The sequence below is a fragment of the Megalobrama amblycephala genome, linkage group LG11 (assembly GCF_018812025.1).
Source record: "Megalobrama amblycephala isolate DHTTF-2021 linkage group LG11, ASM1881202v1, whole genome shotgun sequence".
Lineage (NCBI taxonomy): Eukaryota > Metazoa > Chordata > Actinopteri > Cypriniformes > Xenocyprididae > Megalobrama > Megalobrama amblycephala.
This window is the reverse complement of record NC_063054.1, coordinates 19,868,401-19,889,153: the sequence shown is the minus strand read 5'-3', so window position 1 is coordinate 19,889,153 and position 20,753 is coordinate 19,868,401. Positions and strand designations below refer to the sequence as shown.

At 37.7% G+C, this 20,753-nt stretch overlaps 2 protein-coding genes across 4 annotated transcripts in view; both read left to right on the top strand.

Annotated features, from left to right (window-relative positions):
- The window catches only part of susd6 (sushi domain containing 6), a 28,058-nt gene extending 18,574 nt beyond the window's left edge, over positions 1-9,484 (top strand). Inside the window, exons 3-7 of one of the 2 annotated variants that reach the window (XM_048206624.1) lie at positions 2,664-2,855; positions 3,020-3,214; positions 3,731-3,869; positions 4,894-5,315; positions 7,089-9,484. In XM_048206624.1, coding sequence (XP_048062581.1) covers positions 2,664-2,855; positions 3,020-3,214; positions 3,731-3,869; positions 4,894-5,315; positions 7,089-7,114 — 974 coding nt within the window. In that variant the 3' untranslated portion in view covers positions 7,115-9,484. The remainder of the gene's footprint in view (positions 1-2,663; positions 2,856-3,019; positions 3,215-3,730; positions 3,870-4,893; positions 5,316-7,088) is intronic. The other variant, XM_048206625.1, reaches the window with a different exon arrangement.
- Positions 9,485-10,258: 774 nt separating this feature from the next.
- Positions 10,259-17,146, top strand: srsf5b (serine and arginine rich splicing factor 5b). Of its 2 annotated transcripts, none has more exons than XM_048206627.1 (8): positions 10,259-10,418; positions 10,693-10,821; positions 11,653-11,723; positions 11,916-12,044; positions 13,495-13,564; positions 14,988-15,061; positions 15,249-15,356; positions 15,966-17,146. In XM_048206627.1, the coding sequence occupies exons 2-8, from the start codon at positions 10,696-10,698 to the stop codon at positions 16,213-16,215; spliced, it is 828 nt and encodes a 275-aa protein (XP_048062584.1). In that variant the 5' UTR covers positions 10,259-10,418; positions 10,693-10,695; the 3' UTR covers positions 16,216-17,146. The 2 variants fall into 2 exon arrangements, with proteins under 2 accessions (XP_048062584.1, XP_048062585.1); XM_048206628.1 differs by having other exon boundaries at positions 10,271-10,418; positions 10,696-10,821.
- Positions 17,147-20,753: the final 3,607 nt, after the last annotated feature.

Sequence of the window (20,753 nt, the reverse complement as noted above, 5' to 3'; positions counted from 1 at the left end):
TGAGAATAAGATCTACTTATGTCCCCTTTTTCTCTTTGACACGTTATGAACTTTAGGGTTAGTGCAAACAAATTTTAGGGCACTTTCACTCCGGAACTTGTGCTCCATATGATGTTAGTTTCCAAGTACTCGGAAGTGACAGAAATGACCAACCATGAAAGCACAGTACTTTATTGCTTTTTTTTCTTTTCTTCAGAACATCTCAAAGCAGCCTTAAGGTGCAGTCACAATTAACACAATTAACGTTGCTCTGTAAAATGTGATAATTTCAATTGGAATCTGTGTGATCTGGAGTTTCATGTGAAGGTAAAAAAGTTCCCCACACAGATTTTGCTCATGTTCAAGTTGGTCAAGGAAAGCTGCAATAGTTGAGTTCATGAAGTGTCCAGCATTCCACAGTTTGGTTTTCAGTTAACTAAAGATGCGTCCCAATTCGCGTACTTGTGCACTATTCTATGACGTTTTTAAGTATAAATAGTGCGAGTAGTGCATTCACCCTGAAAATTCCAAAAAGAAAAAGTGCACTTTAAATACCCGGATGATGCACTAAATTAACGGAAAAAACGAAGTGTGGAATGTTGGACACTTCGTGCACTCAATTGTCGCAGCTTTAATTACGCAGTGGAGGGGAAGGGAGGATCGGACTCTGTTGTTAAATTACAAAATAACCTTATACAATTCACGCACTACATGGATGAGTGCATAGTGCACAAGTACATAGTGTATAAGTGCATAGTGTATAGTGCATCATTTGGTACGCAACTTAAGTGCACCATTAGGGTATTTGAATTGCACTTTTTTTGTGGTATTTTCAGCGTGAATACGCTATTCATACTATTCATTCTAAAAATCTTATAACACAATTGAGGAAAACAATAAGAAGCAAACAAATATCCAGTATACATCAACATATAGTATATATGTATATATAACTAAATAAATGGGGGGTTATACATTTATACTACGACTGTCCCATTATGGGTACGTACTGGAATTAGTGCTGGGCGGTATACCGGTTCATACCGCAATACCGGTATGTGTCGCTTAACCAACGTTCGGAACGCGGCACAGCCCGTCACTGTTTGAGAGCGTCCCGTTTCACTGTTGCACTGTAGTGAGAGCACAGCTGAGATCGCATCACAGCCTATGGTAAGTCCGAAATCACCCACTAAAGCCTCGTTCACTATTCCCTACGTTATCCACTTATATTGTTCACTTGAAAGAGTTAATGAAAACGAGTGAGTGAATTTGGACAGCCGTTGTGTGTAACGTTACATCGGCTGCACACTCGTTATTGCGGTGCAATGTGAGATTGAATGAGTGTGCTCAATAACGTCCACTATTGTTTCGGACACCACTACAAATGGCTGTCGCCTCAAATAATGCCCTATTTGAGGATATAGGGGGCGATTTCGGATTCAGCCCTTGATTACAGCGGAGAATTCAAACTACACGCGGCGCGCGAGATAGAGCGGTTTCTGTGCGCAGCGCCGTGATGAGGTCATCAACGTTCTCCACATGGATATATAGACCGGAGCGAGCGTGTTTACGTTTTTTTATGGACCTATTTCATATACTCTAGTGCTCTAAACATGAACCAGCAGCTTGTATGCGCACATATTTCATCACGTCTTCTTCAAATGAAATGTAACATGCAAAGGACACTGAACTGTACGTCTGATCACGACCGCGATGACACGATGGGTTATTCTGCTACACAGAAGACGATGTAAGTTAATAATTAGACTGACAATTCAAAGAAGAATGGGCAAAAAATTAACTGCCTAATTCTTTCTGTTAAACTTACGTGTGTCATTTGTTGAGAGACTGTAGTGCTCTTAAATGTACTGAAATTATCCTTAGACAGTTTAAATGTTCTTCCGCGTTTCTCCCTCGTTTTGGCAGTTTGTTGTTATATAGGGTTAGATTTTTAAAATGCTTAAGGTGCCCTCAACTCTTTTTTTTTTTTTTTTTTTTCTATCTCCATGGTCATGTGTCTGTAATGAGTGTGTTGTAGGTCTGTGTTTTATTGGTTGTTGTCAGCAGCATCATTTTTATGGGGCTTTGTAAACCTGTATTCACTCTAGTGTGGAATTTTTCTACAATATTCTCTCATCATGACAGTAAAACAGGGCATTCTAGTCAATCTACTGCAGTATTTCCTCTCTCAATCAGTAGAAAATATGGTTAATGCCGGTCTTGCACAGGGGGGAAAAAATACCGTCATATACCGCAAAACTGATATAATTTTGAAAAATACCGTGATAGAAATTTTTGGTCATACTAACTGGAATCTTTACTAATCCCAAGGTACTTCAATGGTTCTTCCCACACTTTATTAAATTACATAGGTTCTATCTTATGGGTAAACTCAAGTTTTTCTAAAAATATAAGATCCTTTATCATAACTAGCCAAACCTATATAATGGAGGGCTATGTCCAACCCATTTGTTCATAATGGTCCTCCTTGCCAACATCATCTATATAAACTTGTTTATATAGTCTGTACTGCAGTCTTATTGAAGGTCACTATAACATTAACAGGCCCCAAGAGAAATTTGAACTGCTTGGCATTTTTTTTTTCTTTTTTTTTTTTTTTTTTTTTTTTTTTAGTTGAGTGTGATGGGTTTTTATGCTAACCTCTGCTCTTTCTGCCCCTGTAGGTTGTCCCAGACCGTCAGTTGTGCCTCATGGCCGTGGGAACCTGACGGAAACAAACCGCGGGTCCTTCCCTGTTGGCACACTATTGCAGTACAGCTGCGATCCAGGATACACACTGGATGGCTACAGCATCATCACCTGCACCGTCTCAGGCCACTGGTCCTCTGACCCCCCTCGCTGCATCAAAAATGACGGTATGTTCAATCTCTTTGTCCCCTGATCCTGTTTTCGCATCAGTATTTAATTCCATGAAGGTTAATGCTGTGTTCAGGTCATGTTGGATTTATGAATTTCAAAGTTGATATGAAAGCTCTGGTTCCTTTCAGTCACACTGACTCTCAAGCTTTATTTCCAATAGTTTGTCAACCACCGAGTGAGCCGGAGAATGGAGGATATAACTGCCACCCCTCGCCGTGCCACAGACTGACCCAGGGTACCGTGATTGAGTACTTCTGTGATGAGGGTTATGTTCTGAAAGGAGGGTACCAGTTCCGAACCTGTGACAATGGAGAGTGGAAATCGTCCATGCAGATCAGCTGTCACTCTGTGCAAGGTACCTCACACAGCAGCAGGAGCTTGATCCACACGCTCGGCCATTTGGATATTCTGCCGTCATGTTACATATGGGCAGTTTTCCTCCTTGGCAAATGTTGAGAACAGAAAATCAATTGAAATATGTTAAATTAAAAATAATGTAGATAGCTGATCATGCTGTGAGTTTAGTACAGCATCAGAAGTTTTAGGTCCCAGAAAGCAGTATTGAATCATCACCTATCATTTATTTATTTCATTGTTTTGGATATTAAGTCACTGGACAGCTCAAGGTGGTTTGCTGGTTTTTATCTGTTTGGCCCACTGGTTTACCATCACAACCTGCCGAAATCACCCCAAACCCCTCTAAAACTACCAAAACAGGCCAGGTTAAACAGTTTAGCCAGGATGGTAGACCAGCTAACCACCTTAGGCTGGTTTAAGTTGGCTTTTCAAATATATCTGGTTATATACTTCCATAAACCTTGTTTGTGGCTTTACGCCCTGCAGTGATTCAAACAAAGTGTTTCTCTTCCAGGGGAGGAGCAGCACTCTACACTGCCCATGCCGGCTCTGTCTATCGTGGCCTCCACCGCCAGTTCTGTGGCCCTCATCCTGCTGCTGGTGGTGCTGTTTGTTTTGCTTCAGCCCAAACTAAAGTCCTTCCACCACAGCCGGTGAGGCCCCGTTCTCCCTCTTACTGAGCGTTTCTTTTTCATTGACTATTGTTTTATTTTCACAAAGGAGTTGACATGGAGTTTTTATGTAGATCTAAAAACATAATGGAGAGGATAAAAACAGTCATGAAAACCTAAATTATGACTATTTTGTTGTTGTAAGAATGCTTCAGGAAAAAAATAATAAATAGTGGAAGTAAAAACAATATTCGGACACTTTTGGGTATTAAAAAAGGACACTAAAAATTGTAATATTTGATGTTTGTCCTCATTTACACTATCGTTTACAAGTTTGGGGTTGGTTAGATTTGGTTACAGTTTTTAGAGTAAAAACTGTAATATTGTAAAATATTATTACAATTCAAAATAACTGTTTTTATTCAGTTTTATTTTAATATATTTTAAATGTAATTTATTCCTTTCCTTTTGTAACATTATAAATGTCTTCATAGTCACTGCATTTAATGCATCCTTGCTGAATAAAAATATGAAAAATCCTACTGACCCCAAACTTTTGAACTATAGTGTGTGTATATACTATATGGATTGCTATCCTGTTCTACTAACATTTGACAACGAGAAAGTGTCCAAAACATTTTTTTTCTTAATTCTGAACTATTTTAAACAATATATTAGTTTTTAGCATTTTAAACAGTGTACTTGAAAAGTGTGTTTGTGCTCTAGTTCCTTCAAATAAATGCCCCTCGGTTTGATAGTTTATTATACAGTACTTTTGGTACTTTTTCAGTAGTTTTAGTCCCACTGAATGCATTGAGAATGTTAAAAAACAGTTTCTTGAAGTGTTAGAATATGTACTAATTTTAGTAGCATGCAGAGTTAAAGTCATCCTAATTCCAACTGTTTGACATGAACAAATATGGCACTTCCCCTACGGCTCTGTTGTTCCAGTAATTTTCTGTTGCGTAATCACTAATCAGCCCACTGTGATGTAAGCCACAGGTCATGATTTGATACCGTTTAAGCCTTACTTTTATTCTCATATCTCTCCTTCTCTTTTTCAAAGCAGCCGGGAACAGGGTGTGTCAGGACAGCCTACCTCCATCATGGTGGAGGGCGTTCAGGTCTCGCTGCCTTCCTATGAAGAGGCCGTATACGGCGCAGGCGGCAGTTCCGTGCCACCTCCTGAGTCCCGGGTTCAGATTGTGCTGTCGGAGGGCCCGCAGGCAGAGGGTTTGAACGAACCTCTCGAACAGGCTCAGACGAGTTACAGTTTCCCCTCCACCTCGACTGCTGCGCCCTTGTGTCACGCAGAGACTGTATTGGTTCACCAGGTGCCCTCTTCCTCCTCTCCATCCTCCTCATCCTCTCGCTCCTGGGCTGCTGAGCAGCCTGGTGCCGCTGCGCCTCTCCACCGCAGGCAGAGCAGCGAGAGCAGCGATCAGCACAGCTTGCTTTCGGTCACCTCTGCCGAAGACTATGGTGATGGTGAGTGAACTTGCAAATCCAGATGTAGAGGTGATGTGTGGTTTGATGACACAACATGAAGTGTCTTTGATGAAGAAAAAAATCTTTAAAAAAATAAGACATTTAAAATATGTGGAAAATGCATGCTATATATCTTTCAGTTATTGATTAAATATCAAATATCATTAAATATATAACATAATACTGTATATAAATATAATAATTTTTTTTTTTTAAATATATAATTTTTTTTTTTATTTTTTACAAATATTATGAATTACTTATATTATTAAACAATGTTTTGGGAAGTCACACCTACGGTGGCCCAGTAGTGCACAACACAACGATATTAAAAAAGCAAACGTAAGTTCACAACACAACGGAATCGAGCCACAACACAACGAAATAAAGCCACAACACAACGGAAATGCTCTCGACCATAGGGGGCTCTCAGAGCTCAGTATTGTTAGTATTTGGCAGTGTCGGCAGTGATATGAATACCACGATTAGTTTCAACAGTATATAACCACTGTATATCGACATGAAATATTAATTCAAAATCACTTGAGTGCATAATAGCTTAATATTTATACCTGTGAATGATTTGACGCGCTACCACAGCGAATGATTAAGGAAACGTCTGACAATTCCACCAAGTGGTTAAACGTAGAATTTGTATTCGTTAAAATTACTTTTAACATTTAAAAACAGACATGTTCAAATTACAAAGCTTGTCAGTCTTACCAACAGGAAGTAACAAGCTTTGGAATTTGAACATGTCTGTTTTTAAATGTTAAACAAAGTCATTGTAATGAATACAAATTATACATTTTAACCACTTGGTGGAATTGTCAGTTCCCTTCATCATTCGCCGTGGTAGCGCGTCAAATCATTCACAAGTAGTTATAAATATGAAGCTATTGTGCACTCAAGTGATTTTGAATTAATATTTCATGTTGATATACAATGTTTACATACTTAAAACTAATCATGGTATTGATATCATTGGCAAGGAATACTAATATTACAGAGCTCTGAGAGTCCCCTAGTGGTCGGGAGCATTTCCGTTGTGTTGTGGCTTTATTTCGTTGTGTTGTGAATTTATGTTTGCTTTTTTAATTTCATTGTGTTGTGCACTACTGGGCCACCGTACACACCACATATTTTACAACCTGAAGTAACCTGACCTCATCATAAAATAATTTGATATTTTAAAATGCATACTTATAGTGTCATTTTGAATGGCTCTTTATGTATGTGTGTGTGTGTATGTATGTATGTGTGTGTGTGTATGTATATATATATATATATATATATTATATATAATTAAAAATACACACACACACATACACATATATATATTATTTTTATAATAAAAATAATATATCTACATCTTTTTACATAGATAAGGAGTCCCAGCTAGTAGGCTACATGGCTTGTGGACCATTTGTTACATACTTTTTCAGATTACATTTTCCAGTGAAAATTCTTATTTTGGTCAAACTTCCAAGACGTAGAATCTGTGATTCTGAAATACAGTATCCACACCGACGTGTTGACTGACAGCAAACATTAGATTCATCAGTGTTAAGGAGCCGTGCCGATGCATAAAGATGATAATTCTGCAAACAACTGCAATTGCAGGTTTCTAACAGAGATGGCGACAAAGAGGCAAAACTTACAAACTGCAGCTTTAATTGAAAAAAATGAGCTACACTTTTTTTTTTTTTTTGTTATAATGCTCATTTTCATTTCTATGCCTAACCTTATACCATCTTTATGTCTTTTTCTCAGATATTCCATTGCTAAAGGAAGCCTGAGTCTGTGTGCAGCCCCCCCTCTCTCTGTCATCGCTGGCCAGCACTGTAACCCCTAAAGCTTCTCACCAAACACTTACCCCACATCCACCCTTCAGAACGCAGCATTAAATAAGATTCGTCAGCTGTCCCTCTGCCAACAAGTCTACAAGCTGCGTGGCCCCCATGGAGTCTGGCAGCTCTCTTCACAGGAAGAACCTTTGACCGGACTACCCCTCAAAGGGATGCGCAAATGCTCGAGTTTAACACTTTTCTTGCAGGTGCGCTTAATAACCAGTTGCACTCACAGGCTTACCTCGTCACGGCGAGGACTCACTAATTACAGATGAATGCATTCAGATTACGTTGTGGACCTCTGCTCCGTCAATGACTGTGACCTCTTGCGAAGGGGAGAGTTCAGCAAGGATTTGCTAAGCCAGGCCCTTTTCTCTTTGATGCTGCATGTTCTGTGCAATTTCTATTCTCTGTTTCGTTCTTCGCGCGTACACACAGGAGCACGGCACAATCGAAGCATGACGCATAGCACCATCTCGACACTTGTCCCTTGTGCGAGACGCAGGGTTGAACTGATTTACATTGTACTGTATTCAAATACATGCTTGCCTTTTTATTTGTCAAGAAGTACCTGTGCTGTGCTCTGTGTGTGTGTGTGTGTGTGTGTGTGTGTGTGTGTGTGTGTGTGTGTGTATGTGTGTTTCTGATGCCTGTGTGACTGTGGCTGTTGTGATTCAAAGAGGGCTGAAGTATCATTTAGGCTTCTTTTCCCCAAAATAGGAAACATTTTCAATACCTCCATTTTCTAATCGAGATGTTATTTAACTAGGATGGATGTTCCTTGTCTACATGTCTGTTTGTCTAAAGTGAGGGAGATGTACTTTCAGTACTTTGAGATCACTGTTCTCATTCAGAGAAATAATTCAAGTTTTATTTCTTCCTTTTGAAAGCAAGTATATCTCTCTCATGTTTATGTGTTGCACGCACAAGTAAAGAAAACTTTTTTCTTTTCTTTTTTAAATCACTTTTATGTTCTTTTTCCCTGAGGACTTGGTTGGGTGTGGACAAAGTTCATTGCTGGACTGTACCTTATGAGCTTTGACTTGGACTAATAATATTTGTAATATAATTTAAGCAAGTTTAATTCACTTTTAATTTGTTAAACAAAAATTAAACCACATATATTATATTTGAATGGCTAACATTTTAAAGATGAATATTAAAGATAGAAGCACCTTCTATTAAGTTTTCTTAATAAATTATTTGACTAATGTGCTGTTAGGATGGTATTTGTATAGAGAATTAATCGGATATCCCATTAGATCTTAAATAGGTTGAGCATTGATGTAATGCACTGTATAGATTTGTGTGTGTGTATATATATATATATATATATATATATATATATATATATATATATATATATATAGTTATACAGTGCATATTCAGTTTTTTTCAAATGCAGCTCCAGAAAATGGCCTTGTTCTTCACTCATCATGTTCTTTTGGCAAATGGACATTTGAAAAACCAATGAATCTTTTGTTTGTTACTTTTCGTTTGCGTTTTACATCCTTGCCCATTGGACATTGCCACCTCATGTGTATATCCCCTGGTTCACGCGAGATTCTGATGTTTGTCATCATGCATTACATATATATATATATATTTTTTGTGTCTGACTTTGGAGAGAGAGGGCAGTTTGTCTATCTGCACATCCTCAGTTTTGTGTTCCTGGCTTGTTTTTGTAAATTGATTTACATTTTTTCATGCAAACTGAAGGCAAAATATTACTGCTGCCTTAAAACTTGTACATTTCATACATTTCTCACTTTGTAATCACGTGTTTCTTCTGTCTCACTGGCTTTATGGTAATTTGTCTTCAGTTTCCTTATGGCCTTACTTTTTTTTTTTTTTTTCTTCTATGCATAAACATTGTCTTGTTGAATTTCAGACGTAGGGTTTTACTCCTTTGGAGGATGTGACATAAGATTGTCCACCTGAACTTCCTCAGAATTTTTTTTTTTTTTTCCCCAGTGATTGTGAAATATGAACCTATGAGTTTTTATTTCTTTTTGTTTATCAGTTTCATTCAAAGGATGTTTTTAAGTTAAAAAAAAAAGAGAAAGGACGCAATTTAAAAAAGGATATCCAGGATGTGTGTAAAACACTGTTGTACGGTGTTTTTCTGCAAATGTAATTTAAGTTGACTCATCCACCCAGCTCCCCATCCCCATTACACTTTTTTTTTTTTTTTTTTTTGGTTTTCCTTTGTACATTGCTGTGGGTGTGAAGATAGTATTTTAATATTTGTATAAAGTTTAATTTAATTCTACAGTGTGTATATAACTATTTCTAATTAAAGCTTTCATTTGAAGTGCACAAGTGGTGTATTTTTGGTGAGTTTGGTGCTTCTTATGTTACGGTTCACTCTGAACACTTTTAGACATATTATATCCATATTGTCATATATGACAAAGGATTCATTTGTGTCCAGGGTAAAGCGCAGATGCCTTTAGTAAGTGTTGTGCGTTAATGCCATCTAGTGGTGGAGCTTTGTAAGTAAGTAGTAATAGGAATTCTAACTCATTTCCGCGAATCGGTTCTTTTGAACAATTCTTTCAAAGAACCGATTTGAAAGAACGATGCAACTATATACCCCATGACGCGATTACTTATTACGTCTTTCCTGACATCACGGCTGTTTATTACCTGTTTTCTATTGAAAATATTGTAATTTCTTGTTTACAATATATTTTATGCAGCCATAATGGATCTCATTTAGAAGCTAAATAGTCCACCAGACGGGTTTTTTGTGAGTCGGAAAACGCGGTTTTCCGTTCAATGAGGAATCACTCAGACTGGTTTTGTGAACCGGTTCAACTGGTTTATTGAAAACAGCCGACGATCAAAGTATAACTTGCTGCAGTGTATACACACCATTTCAATTATAAAAAGTATTTTATGGTCAGAATAAATATGGCAGATCCGATTATTAAAGTAAAAAAGAATAATTATTGACATTAACATTGACATTACAGAATATGTTTCGTCTCTAAACAAAATCATAGAACTACTACCATGTACAGCATTACATATGACACAGTTTTAACTAATTTAATTATTTCCACATATATAGCTACATAATGCTAATTGAGCATACTGAATCTGTCGGTAGAACAGTACAGTGTTCTGAACTGATCTCAGATCAGCGTCGAGCCTCGCTCGCATCTCGCATTCACTGACCGACTCCATTTTGTGTGAAAGGATTGTTCGCACAGTCACGACTCATTCAGAGGAGAAACATTAGAAAAAGGTTTGTACCTGAGACAGTTAATCTTTTCCTCTTCATACTTGCCTGAATTCAGCTTTTAAGGGATGTGTTGTTTAACCGACTGTTTTGTGGAGCGATTCACCAGTTAATGAGCTTTATTTGGATGTGGGTTGTGGTTCTTCTTAAAGGCCTTCTAAGCCTTCGTCGGCGTTTGACGCTTACAAAATAACAGCATCATATCACGGTTGTTTTTTTGTTTTGTTTTTTTTACATTGTTTGCATTTGTTTTTTTACATTGTTTGCATTTGTTTTAAAGAAGATGAGCGGTTGTCGTATTTTCATCGGTCGGTTAAACCCCTCTGCTCGGGAGAAGGACGTCGAGCGGTTCTTCAAGGGTTATGGGAGAATCAGAGACATTGACCTGAAAAGAGGCTTCGGATTTGTGGTACGTTTTGCCTTTTGTAAACCATTTAATAAAATTGCAGATATTGCAACAACATGCTGTTTGTGTTGCATTGAAATTATAGTGATTTATACTAGCTCATGTGTATGTGTTGTATGTATGTCAGTGCTTAACCTCAATAATATTAATAGCACATGGGCCGTGTTTCAAAACCTAGTGAGCTGTTTACAGGGACACTTGTGGTGATAGAAAGCTCTCCTTGTTTTTAAACAGCTACCTAATGAAGTGTTCATGTGTGTGTGTATATATATCATTTCAGGTTGTAAGTATAAATTTAAGTTATTTTAATACTATATTTTTAAATTCGATACCATTCAAAAGTTTTGGGGAACTCAAATGCTGCATTTATTTGATCAGAAATACAGTAAAAACAGTAATATTGTGAAATATTGAAAATATCTATTTTAATATATTTTAAACAGTCATTTATTCCTGTGATTGCAAAGCTGAATTTTCAGCAGCCATTACTCTAGTCTTCAGTGTCACGTGATCCTTCAGAAATCTGTGACGTCTTTACTGTCACTTAATAAATTTAACATGTCCTTGCAGAATAAAGTATTATTTAAAAAAAAAACATGTCTTACTGACCCCAACCATTTGAACAGTAGTGTATATAATATTGACATATGAAATTGCAACAATAAACTGAGCAATTAGCAAATGTAAAAGGATTTGTTTTAATATTTAAGTAATATTAATTGGACAACTAATTAGGAAAAATAAACTAATGCGGTATAATAAGGAGACGAATCAATAATCCTCTGCACTATAATAATATTCACATATAAATTTTAACTGCTTATTTTTTTGCAGGAATTTGATGATCCAAGAGATGCAGAAGATGCTGTTTATGATCTTGATGGGAAAGAGCTCTGCAATGAGAGGTATGATTTACATCAGTGCCTATTTGTATAGTGCTTATCACAATACATATTGTTTCAAAACAGCCAAAAGGCGACAATGGTGAGGAAAATCTAAGATGTTTAAGTAGAAGAAAAGAAGAAGCCTTGAAGAGAACTGAGATTTAGTTAAGGCAGACACATGTATGAGAGAACCTTTTTTTTTCTTTTCTGCAGAGTGACTATTGAACATGCCCGTGTCCGCCTGCGTGGGGGCCGAGGTCGTGGTGGTGCTGGTGGAGGTAGTGGGGGTGGTGGAGGACGTTTCCCTGCTCGGTATAGTCGTGGCTCCCAGGACAGCCGGAGGTAGGGGTCAATTTTTGTTAAATATACTTTGCTCGTGCCCTTTTTTTATTATTGCACATTTATTTTTTTAAAGAAATTAAAGGGATAGTTCACCCAAAAAATGAAAGTTATCCCATGATTTACTCACCCTCAATCAAACCATACTAGGTGTATATGACTATCTTCTTTCAGACGAACACAATCGGAGATATATTCAAAATAGCCTTAGTCCTCCAAGGTTTATAATGGTTGTGAATGCGGGGCTGTGTTTTGAAGCTAAAAATAATGCATCCATCCATTAAAAAAAAGTAATACATATGACTCCATGGGGTTAATAAAGGTCTTCTAAAGCGAAGCAATGCGTTTTTGCAAGAAAAATATCGGTAACACTTTACAATAAGGTTCATTAATTAACATTATTTAACTACATTAGTTAACATGAACTAATAATGAACTTCACCTATACAGTTTTTATTAGTAGTATCTTTGTTAATGTTAATTTCAACATTTGCTAATACATTATTAAAATCTTTTTAACATAGTTAATGCACTGTGGACTAACATGAACAAACAATGAACAACTGTATTTTCATCAACTAACGTTAACGAAGATTAGTAAATACAGTAACAAATGTATTGCTCATGGTTAGTTCATGTTTGTTAATACATTAACTAATGTTTAACCAATGAACCTTACCAAAATATTCATATTTTACACTTTATAAATTAAAATAATCAGCTTCCGGCGGAGACAATTTAACAAGACAATTTACGGCGGAAGAGTATCCTTTTGACCTGACGCACAACGTAATGACAGGCGCAGAGGATTGAGCAAAACAAATCACCGGTCACTGATTGTAAGTCTAAAACAAAAATTTTTTTTAAAGAGAAATGTAGGAGGATTTCGATATACATTTATTTTGTTTGAACCGCAAAAGGCATCTAAGCTTACAATACTCCTACATCCTGCGTCATACGTCGTGTCAGAGGATTACTCATTTGGCGCAAGTCGACTTGCTAGTAATTTGAATTTACAAAGTTGTAAATGTGTATATTTTTCTTACAAAAACGCATCGCTTTGCTTCAGAAGGCCTTTATTAACACCCTGGAGTCGTATGGATTACTTTTTTTTTTTTTTAATGGATGGATGCATTATTTTTGGGTTCAAAACATGTCCCCCCCCATTCACAAACATTATAAACCTTGGAGGACTAAGGATATTTTTAAATATATCTCCGATTGTGTTCATCTGAAAGAAGATTCATATACACCTAGGATGGCTTGAGGGTGAGTAAATCATGGGATAATTTTCATTTTTGGATGAACTATCCTTTTAATACTTTTATTCAGCAAATTTGCATTTATTTGATCAAAAGTGACAGTAAAGTCATGTTTGCACAGGTAAGGTTGTGTAAACATACTATGTTAAGTATTTTATAGAAATCACGTCGATAACCGTTTCACCTGTCAGGAACCCTCCACCGATGCGCACAGAGAATCGTCTCATTGTGGAGAATTTGTCGTCAAGAGTCAGCTGGCAGGTGAGTGTTCATCAATTTCCTGTCATGTTTTGGGGAGCCAGTTGTATTCCCAAACACTGCAAATAACACACACAAAAAAGGATTCCATCATAGACAATTAGAATATGTAGAGTTAAATTGATTTATTACCCAATTAAATGTAAATCAATGGCAGAAGTTGTCATTCTGAGATTACTTTCAAATTCAAGGTCATATAATACTGAGGAAACAGTAAGGTTAAGTCACTTTGCCTCTGTTTTAACCAATTGTTCACCCCTCTATTTACCAGCCTGACTGTTGTGTCGTATGGAAGAGCTCGCTAATGGTGGAGTTAACCCCTACAGGGTCCCTCTCTCTGGTTAAGCCACTCCCATTGTGTCCCACGCCTAGTTGACCTCCGCCGATCGCACGAGAGCTCTCTGTGAGTGATGCCCTCTCGCTCTAGACGCAGCGGCTGCCGCTACAAAGCGCAGTTTGTGACGGTGCCGAGCTGAAAGAGAGAGAGAGACAGAGAGTGAAATCGAGAGATCGAGAGAGAGAGAGGGGCAGAAAGAGAGCGAGAAAAAGAGAAAAAGAGAGCGAATCTCTGGCTTACGCAGTCAATCGAGGGGTTCGGTAATTTGAGAGGCTTCGATCGGTATACTCACCCACCCAGCTCTCTGGTGGTCCCACACACGTGGCCGAGGATAAAACAGCCCGATGGGTACGTTCCCAGGTATTAGTCTATAATCTCTTCCTCGCTGTTTACGCTCGGTGCCCTTGAGGGGACGGCACAAATAGGGTACGATCGATGGAGGGAGGCCTTGTGCTCTACCACACTGTATGCACTTGTGTGTTGGTAAGAATGCATTTGCCATGTAAATGTACATTTTACTACATGTGGGGCCCTTTTTTTACGAGCTGCTCCACATAGTTCCTCTGCTAGTCTTGAGTCTTGTAGTTACGGGGGTCCGGGAATGTCACAGCTTTGCAAGCCAAAATTTCCCAGGTCAACATTGTTCCCTTGATAACACTGCCACCACTTTTTGTTCCAGTGCTCATTCATTTTGGTGATAAAACACAGAAGTCTTTGTGTTTGCACATTTGAGAAGCCAGGGTTGCCATCACAACCTGTGAATAGAATTTGGAGAGACCAGGATTAACCTCTTCGCTGCACACCATGTTGTGTCCACTTTTTGCGATTCTTTTCTGATTACTAATTCAGAACGTTACCCTACACTTTTTGTTGGTTACAAATCTATCTGTGTGCTGCGATTTTTCTTACCTTCAACTTCATTTTAATGTTTATATGTAGCATATTGAATATGATCCAGGCTTGAGCAAGATCTGAGAGGTTCTCGGACCCCAACTTTGATAGTTAATTCACCTTGATGCTTCATAAAAGGTGTAAATGTGCTAACCTCAGTTACCTAGCTAACTCAAAATGCTGCTGTACTGTGTGTAGGATTTAAAGGATTTCATGAGACAAGCTGGAGAGGTTACTTTTGCAGATGCCCATCGGCCAAAGCTTAATGAGGGGTGAGCTGGGTATTTTCTTTCCTGTTACTCTTCCAGTAAAGTTGTTGTGCATTGAATTCGATCAATTACAGTAACTGTAAATATATGTGATGTTAAATGGTTGAATGTCGCAATGAAGACAAATCATGGATTGAGTCTAAATTGATACCTTTTGGCTGTTTTATCTAATAATTTTATCTTTCTACAGTGTGGTTGAGTTTGCCAGTCATAGTGATCTAAAAAATGCCCTGGAGAAGTTGTCTGGGAAAGAGATCAATGGAAGGAAAATCAAACTTGTTGAGGCATCCAGGAAAAAGTGAGTTATTCTTGTTTTTAGCTGTCAGTTAATGTTTAAAGTTTATTATTTTAAAATATTTTACTAATGAAAATACATGTAATATATAATACTGTATACAATATATGAATTTAAAAGCATTTTGAAAGCCGGAACGTTTGAAAGCAGGCGTCTATCAGCGGACTGGTTCACGCCTGCTTTCAAACGCTCCCGTGTGTACACGGTGAAGAGCATCATTGATGACTATTTACAGCGATGTTGAAGCGTTGATCATTGTAGCCAATCACAGACATATCCGATGAGCGCGTCAACACAATGGCCAATCAGGTGTTTACGAATCCACTCAACAGTGCTCAAAGCGTCACATTTTTAAAATTTCAGTACCGACTTGGTACTTTTGACAACTCAGAAAAAAAATACATTTTAAAATATATATAAAAAAAACAGAAAACTTTTTATATTGTAATAATATTTCACAATATTACAGTTTTATGGTATTTTTGATTAAATAAATGCAGCCTTGGTGAGCATAAGAGATAATATAAAAATCATATCAACCCCAAACTCTTGAACAGTAGTGTGTAGATACATTTATTAATTGATTTTCTCTTGCTTTCTCTTGTCCTGTAGATCCAGAACTCGGTCTCGTTCAAATAGCTCATCTCGCTCTCGTTCACGAGGGCGTTCTGCATCACGTTCTCGTAGCCGCTCCCGTTCCCACAGCCCCAAATCGCATAACCACTCAAGAAGTCGGTCCCGTTCAGCCAGTGCTTCTCCTGTGCGGCCCAAAGAAGCAGCACGTGCTGAATCAGCATCCCCACCGACCCCAGTGCAGCGCCCCCCACCGTCTCGTTCCCCCTCCGCAGACAGCCGTCATTAGACGCTGCTGCACTGGGTGCTGAGGGAAGCGTCTGTGATCAGGCACTGCAATGGGCTGATGTTTATCTCAGCAATATTGCCCCACCTTTGGTCAATTTAGGTCCCGAAAGTGGAGGGACGTCCTCTCTCCATGCCAGGAATTTCACAGCACAGGCTCTGTTGCTAACTTAAAGGTATTTGACAGGAGAATCAATTTAAATCAGGACTAGACAGCTATTTTTGATGATTTTTTTTTTTTTTTAAGTTCATGTCTGAAATGGGTTTTGTGGTTGTATTTTTTTTTTTTTTTTTTCACTACATAAAGAGTGAGGTTTGCTTTCTGTTGAGAAATTCTTTAATTCTATAAACATATTTATGGACAAGCCAGTAAATATGATTGCTTTCAGTAAGTTTGACCCTTTGTTGTGCTCTGAAAATTTGTAATTAGGGTTTTATGAATAATGCAAATTGTTTGTAACGTAGATGCTTGAATTATAATGAAAGAAGTCAAAGAATTATCTGAGTTCGTTTCACACTGCATGAATAAAGAGATCTTGTTTCACATTTGTGAATCTCTGTATTATATACCAGCCTATTCATATGTATGCATTTGATTCCTTGTGTATACACATTTTTGTTGCATTTTTTTTTGTACGACTAAATTCTGCTTTTTTTGCAATGCATATTCTCTTATTCCTTAACAAAATGAGGATGAGATTTTAATATGCCATATTTCTGATGTATTATTTTGTTTTACAGTATGTGAACATATCATGTTGAATCAATGTCAGGTTTTGTCTGGATATGTTTTGATGTTTTTCATTCATTGGAAGCTGTACCATGATATAAATATTAATTAAAAAAATAATTAAAAACTATAATTAAAAAATTTTGAACATTTATAAAGTTTGTGTAGCACTGTCAAAATAAACAAATAAATTCCCTGAAAGCTGTGTCAGTAATGGAGTCAGTTGTTCATCTGAAAACTCAAAAACATTACACATTAGACAGAAATGTTTATATAAAAAATTAACTACAGTACACAATTTACTGTTAACATGAAGGTATTATTGTAACTTTTTACAATAACTTATTTTGAAAAATTAAGCATCAGACTACTTAAAGATGTCATTTGTTCTCTGTATAATTTGTTTTATGGATTTGATATGTACTGAATTTATTAAATGCCTATAGTGGAAAAAAAAAAAGGCACCTGTTTCATGGCAGCTGAAAAAGCAGTCACTTTTGTGCTGTTGTGCAACCACATACAATTGTACACAGTGTTGAAACATTTCAGGCTGATGCTGTTGTTTTTCAAGGAGGAAGAAAAAAAGTGCACTTTCTGCACCTCAGTATATCATTCTTTCTTCTCTGTGGCCCCAGCACCCACTCTTCACTTTGTCCCAAATCTTTTTTCAGCTTTAACACTATGCAGTCCCCTCAAATGTCACTGTTGGGGTCTAATAGTTTCTTAAGATGCTATTGCCACTGCTATGTAGACTTTTGTTTTGTGTAAGAAAAGAAAAATAATTTTTACAGTCTAATAGAATTACAGTCTAAATCTAGGATTTTTATTTTTATTTTTATTTTTGTTTATTTTTAGGATAAATAAAATATCTGATAGATTGACTGGTAGGTAGGTTGAATGACAACTGATCAGTTCAGCTGTTCAACTTTGTGTGTGTGTATGTATATATGTGTGTGTATATATATATATATATATATATATATATATATATATATATATATATATACACACACACACACACACACACACACACACACACACACACACACACACACACACATATTCCTGGAAATGAATGGCCATGCAAAGATGAACACAAATGTTGTGTTGAACCAGCTGATCTAGAAATTAACTGAAATGCTAACTTATAGCTTCCTCCAAGAAAAAGATCCCCTTGTCTTTTATGCTTAATACACCACCTGATGTGCAACAATACAGTGGGTATGGAAAGTATTCAGACCCCCTTAAATTTTTCACTCTTTGTTATATTGCAGCCATTTGCTAAAATCATTTAAGTTCATTTTTTTTCCTCATTAATGTACACACAGCACCCCATATTGATAGAAAAACACAGAATTGTTGACATTTTTGCAGATTTATTAAAAAAGAAAAACTGAAATATCACATGGTCCTAAGTATTCAGACCCTTTGCTCAGTATTTAGCAGAAGCACCCTTTTGATCTAATACAGCCATGAGTCTTTTTGGGAAAGATGCAACAAGTTTTTCACACCTGGATTTGGGGATCCTCTGCCATTCCTCCTTGCAGATCCTCTCCAGTTCTGTCAGGTTGGATGGTAAACGTTGGTGGACAGCCATTTTTAGGTCTCTCCAGAGATGCTCAATTTGGTTTAAGTCAGGGCTTTGGCTGGGCCATTCAAGAACAGTCACAGAGTTGTTGTGAAGCCACTCCTTCGTTATTTTTGCTTTGTGCTTAGGGTCATTGTCTTGTTGGAAGGTAAACCTTTGGCCCAGTCTGAGGTCCTGAGCACTCTGGAGAAGGTTTTCGTCCAGGATATCCCTGTACTTGGCCGCATTCATCTTTCCCTCAATTGCAACCAGTCGTCCTGTCCCTGCAGCTGAAAAACACCCCCACAGCATGATGCTGCCACCACCATGCTTCACTGTTGGGACTGTATTGGACAGGTGATGAGCAGTGCCTGGTTTTCTCCACACATACCGCTTAGTATTAAGGCCAAAAAGTTCAATCTTGGTCTCATCAGGCCAGAGAATCTTATTTCTCACCATCTTGGCAAACTCCATGTGGGCTTTCATGTGTCTTGCACTGAGGAGAGGCTTCCGTCGGGCCACTCTGCCATAAAGCCCCGACTGGTGGAGGGCTGCAGTGATGGTTGACTTTCTACAACTTTCTCCCATCTCCCGACTGCACAGTGATCTTTGGGTTCTTCTTTACCTCTCTCACCAAGGCTTTTCTCCCCTAATAGCTCAGTTTGGCCGGACGGCCAGCTCTAGGAAGGGTTCTGGTCGTCCCAAACGTCTTCCATTTAAGGATTATGGGGGCCACTGTGCTCTTAGGAACCTTAAGTGCAGCTGAATTTTTTTGTAACCTTGGCCAGACCTGTGCCTTGCCACAATTCTGTCTCTGAGCTCTTCAGGCAGTTCCTTTGACCTCATGATTCTCATTTGCTCTGACATGCACTGTGAGCTGTAAGGTCTTCTATAGACAGGTGTGTGGCTTTCCTAATCATGTCCAATCAGTATAATCAAACACAGCTGGACTCAAATGAAGGTGTAGAACCATCTCAAGGATGATCAGAAGAAATGGACAGCACCTGAGTTAAATATATGAGTGTCACAGCAAAGGGTCTGAATACTTAGGACCATGTGATATTTCAGTTTTCTTTTTTAATAAATCTGCAAAAATGTCAACAATTCTGTGTTTTTCTGTCAATATGGGGTGCTGTGTGTACATTAATGAGGAAAAAAATGAACTTGGCTGCAATATAACAAAGAGTGAAAAATTTAAGGGGGTCTGAATACTTTCCGTACCCACTGAAGTATTAATATACAGCAGCATATACAATATACATTGCAATACTGGGTTTTGTTTTCTGGTTTGTAATTACTTTATTTTAGTCAAAATGCTATTATTAATCTATTAAATAGATATTATAAATAGTCATGTTACAAATACGGTGGCTTGCAAAAGTATTTAAACCTCTTAAGAATTTTTTTTTTCAATTTTATGTTACTCCCTTATGTTAAATTACTCAAAATTACATTTTTTTTTTTTTTACATTAATCTACACTCCACACTCCATTCACCATAATAAAGCAAAACAGATTTGTGACAACTTTGCAAATTTATTAAAAATAAAAAGCATTAATTACATTACTCCACTACAAGTATTCATACCCGTTTCTGAGACATGAAATTTAGCTCAGGAGCATTCCAATTTTGCTTGTAGATGTTACTACACTTCGAGTGGAGTTAATCTGTGCAAATTCAATTGATTGGGTATGACTTGGAAAGGCACACACCTCTCAATAAAATGTGTAACAGCTGAAAATGCATATCAGAGCAAAAACCAAGCCATGAGGTAAAAGGAACTGCCTGTAGAGACAGGATTGCGTCAAGACTCAGATCTGGGGAAGACTACAAAAAAAAAACTAAAATCTGCTGTATTGAAGGATTACAGAAGCATGTAGCCTCCATAATCCTTAATGGAAGAAGTTTGGAACAACCAGGACTCTTCCTAGAGCTGGCCTCCTGGTCAAACTGAGCAATCGATGGAGAAGGACCTTGGTTAGAGTGGTGACCAAGAAGCTGATGGTCGCTCTGGTTGAGTTTCATCATCATATATGGAGGACAAACATCACTGCAACACTCCTCCAAACTGGGCTTTGAGTGGACAGACTCAAGCCTCTCAGTGAAGACACATGAAAACCCACTTGGAATTTGCAAAAAAAGCACCTGAAGTTTTTTCTCAGACTGTGGGAAACAGTATTCTCTGGTCTGATGTACCTCAGTTCCAAGCATGTATGGAGGAACAGGCAATGCTCATCACCTGCA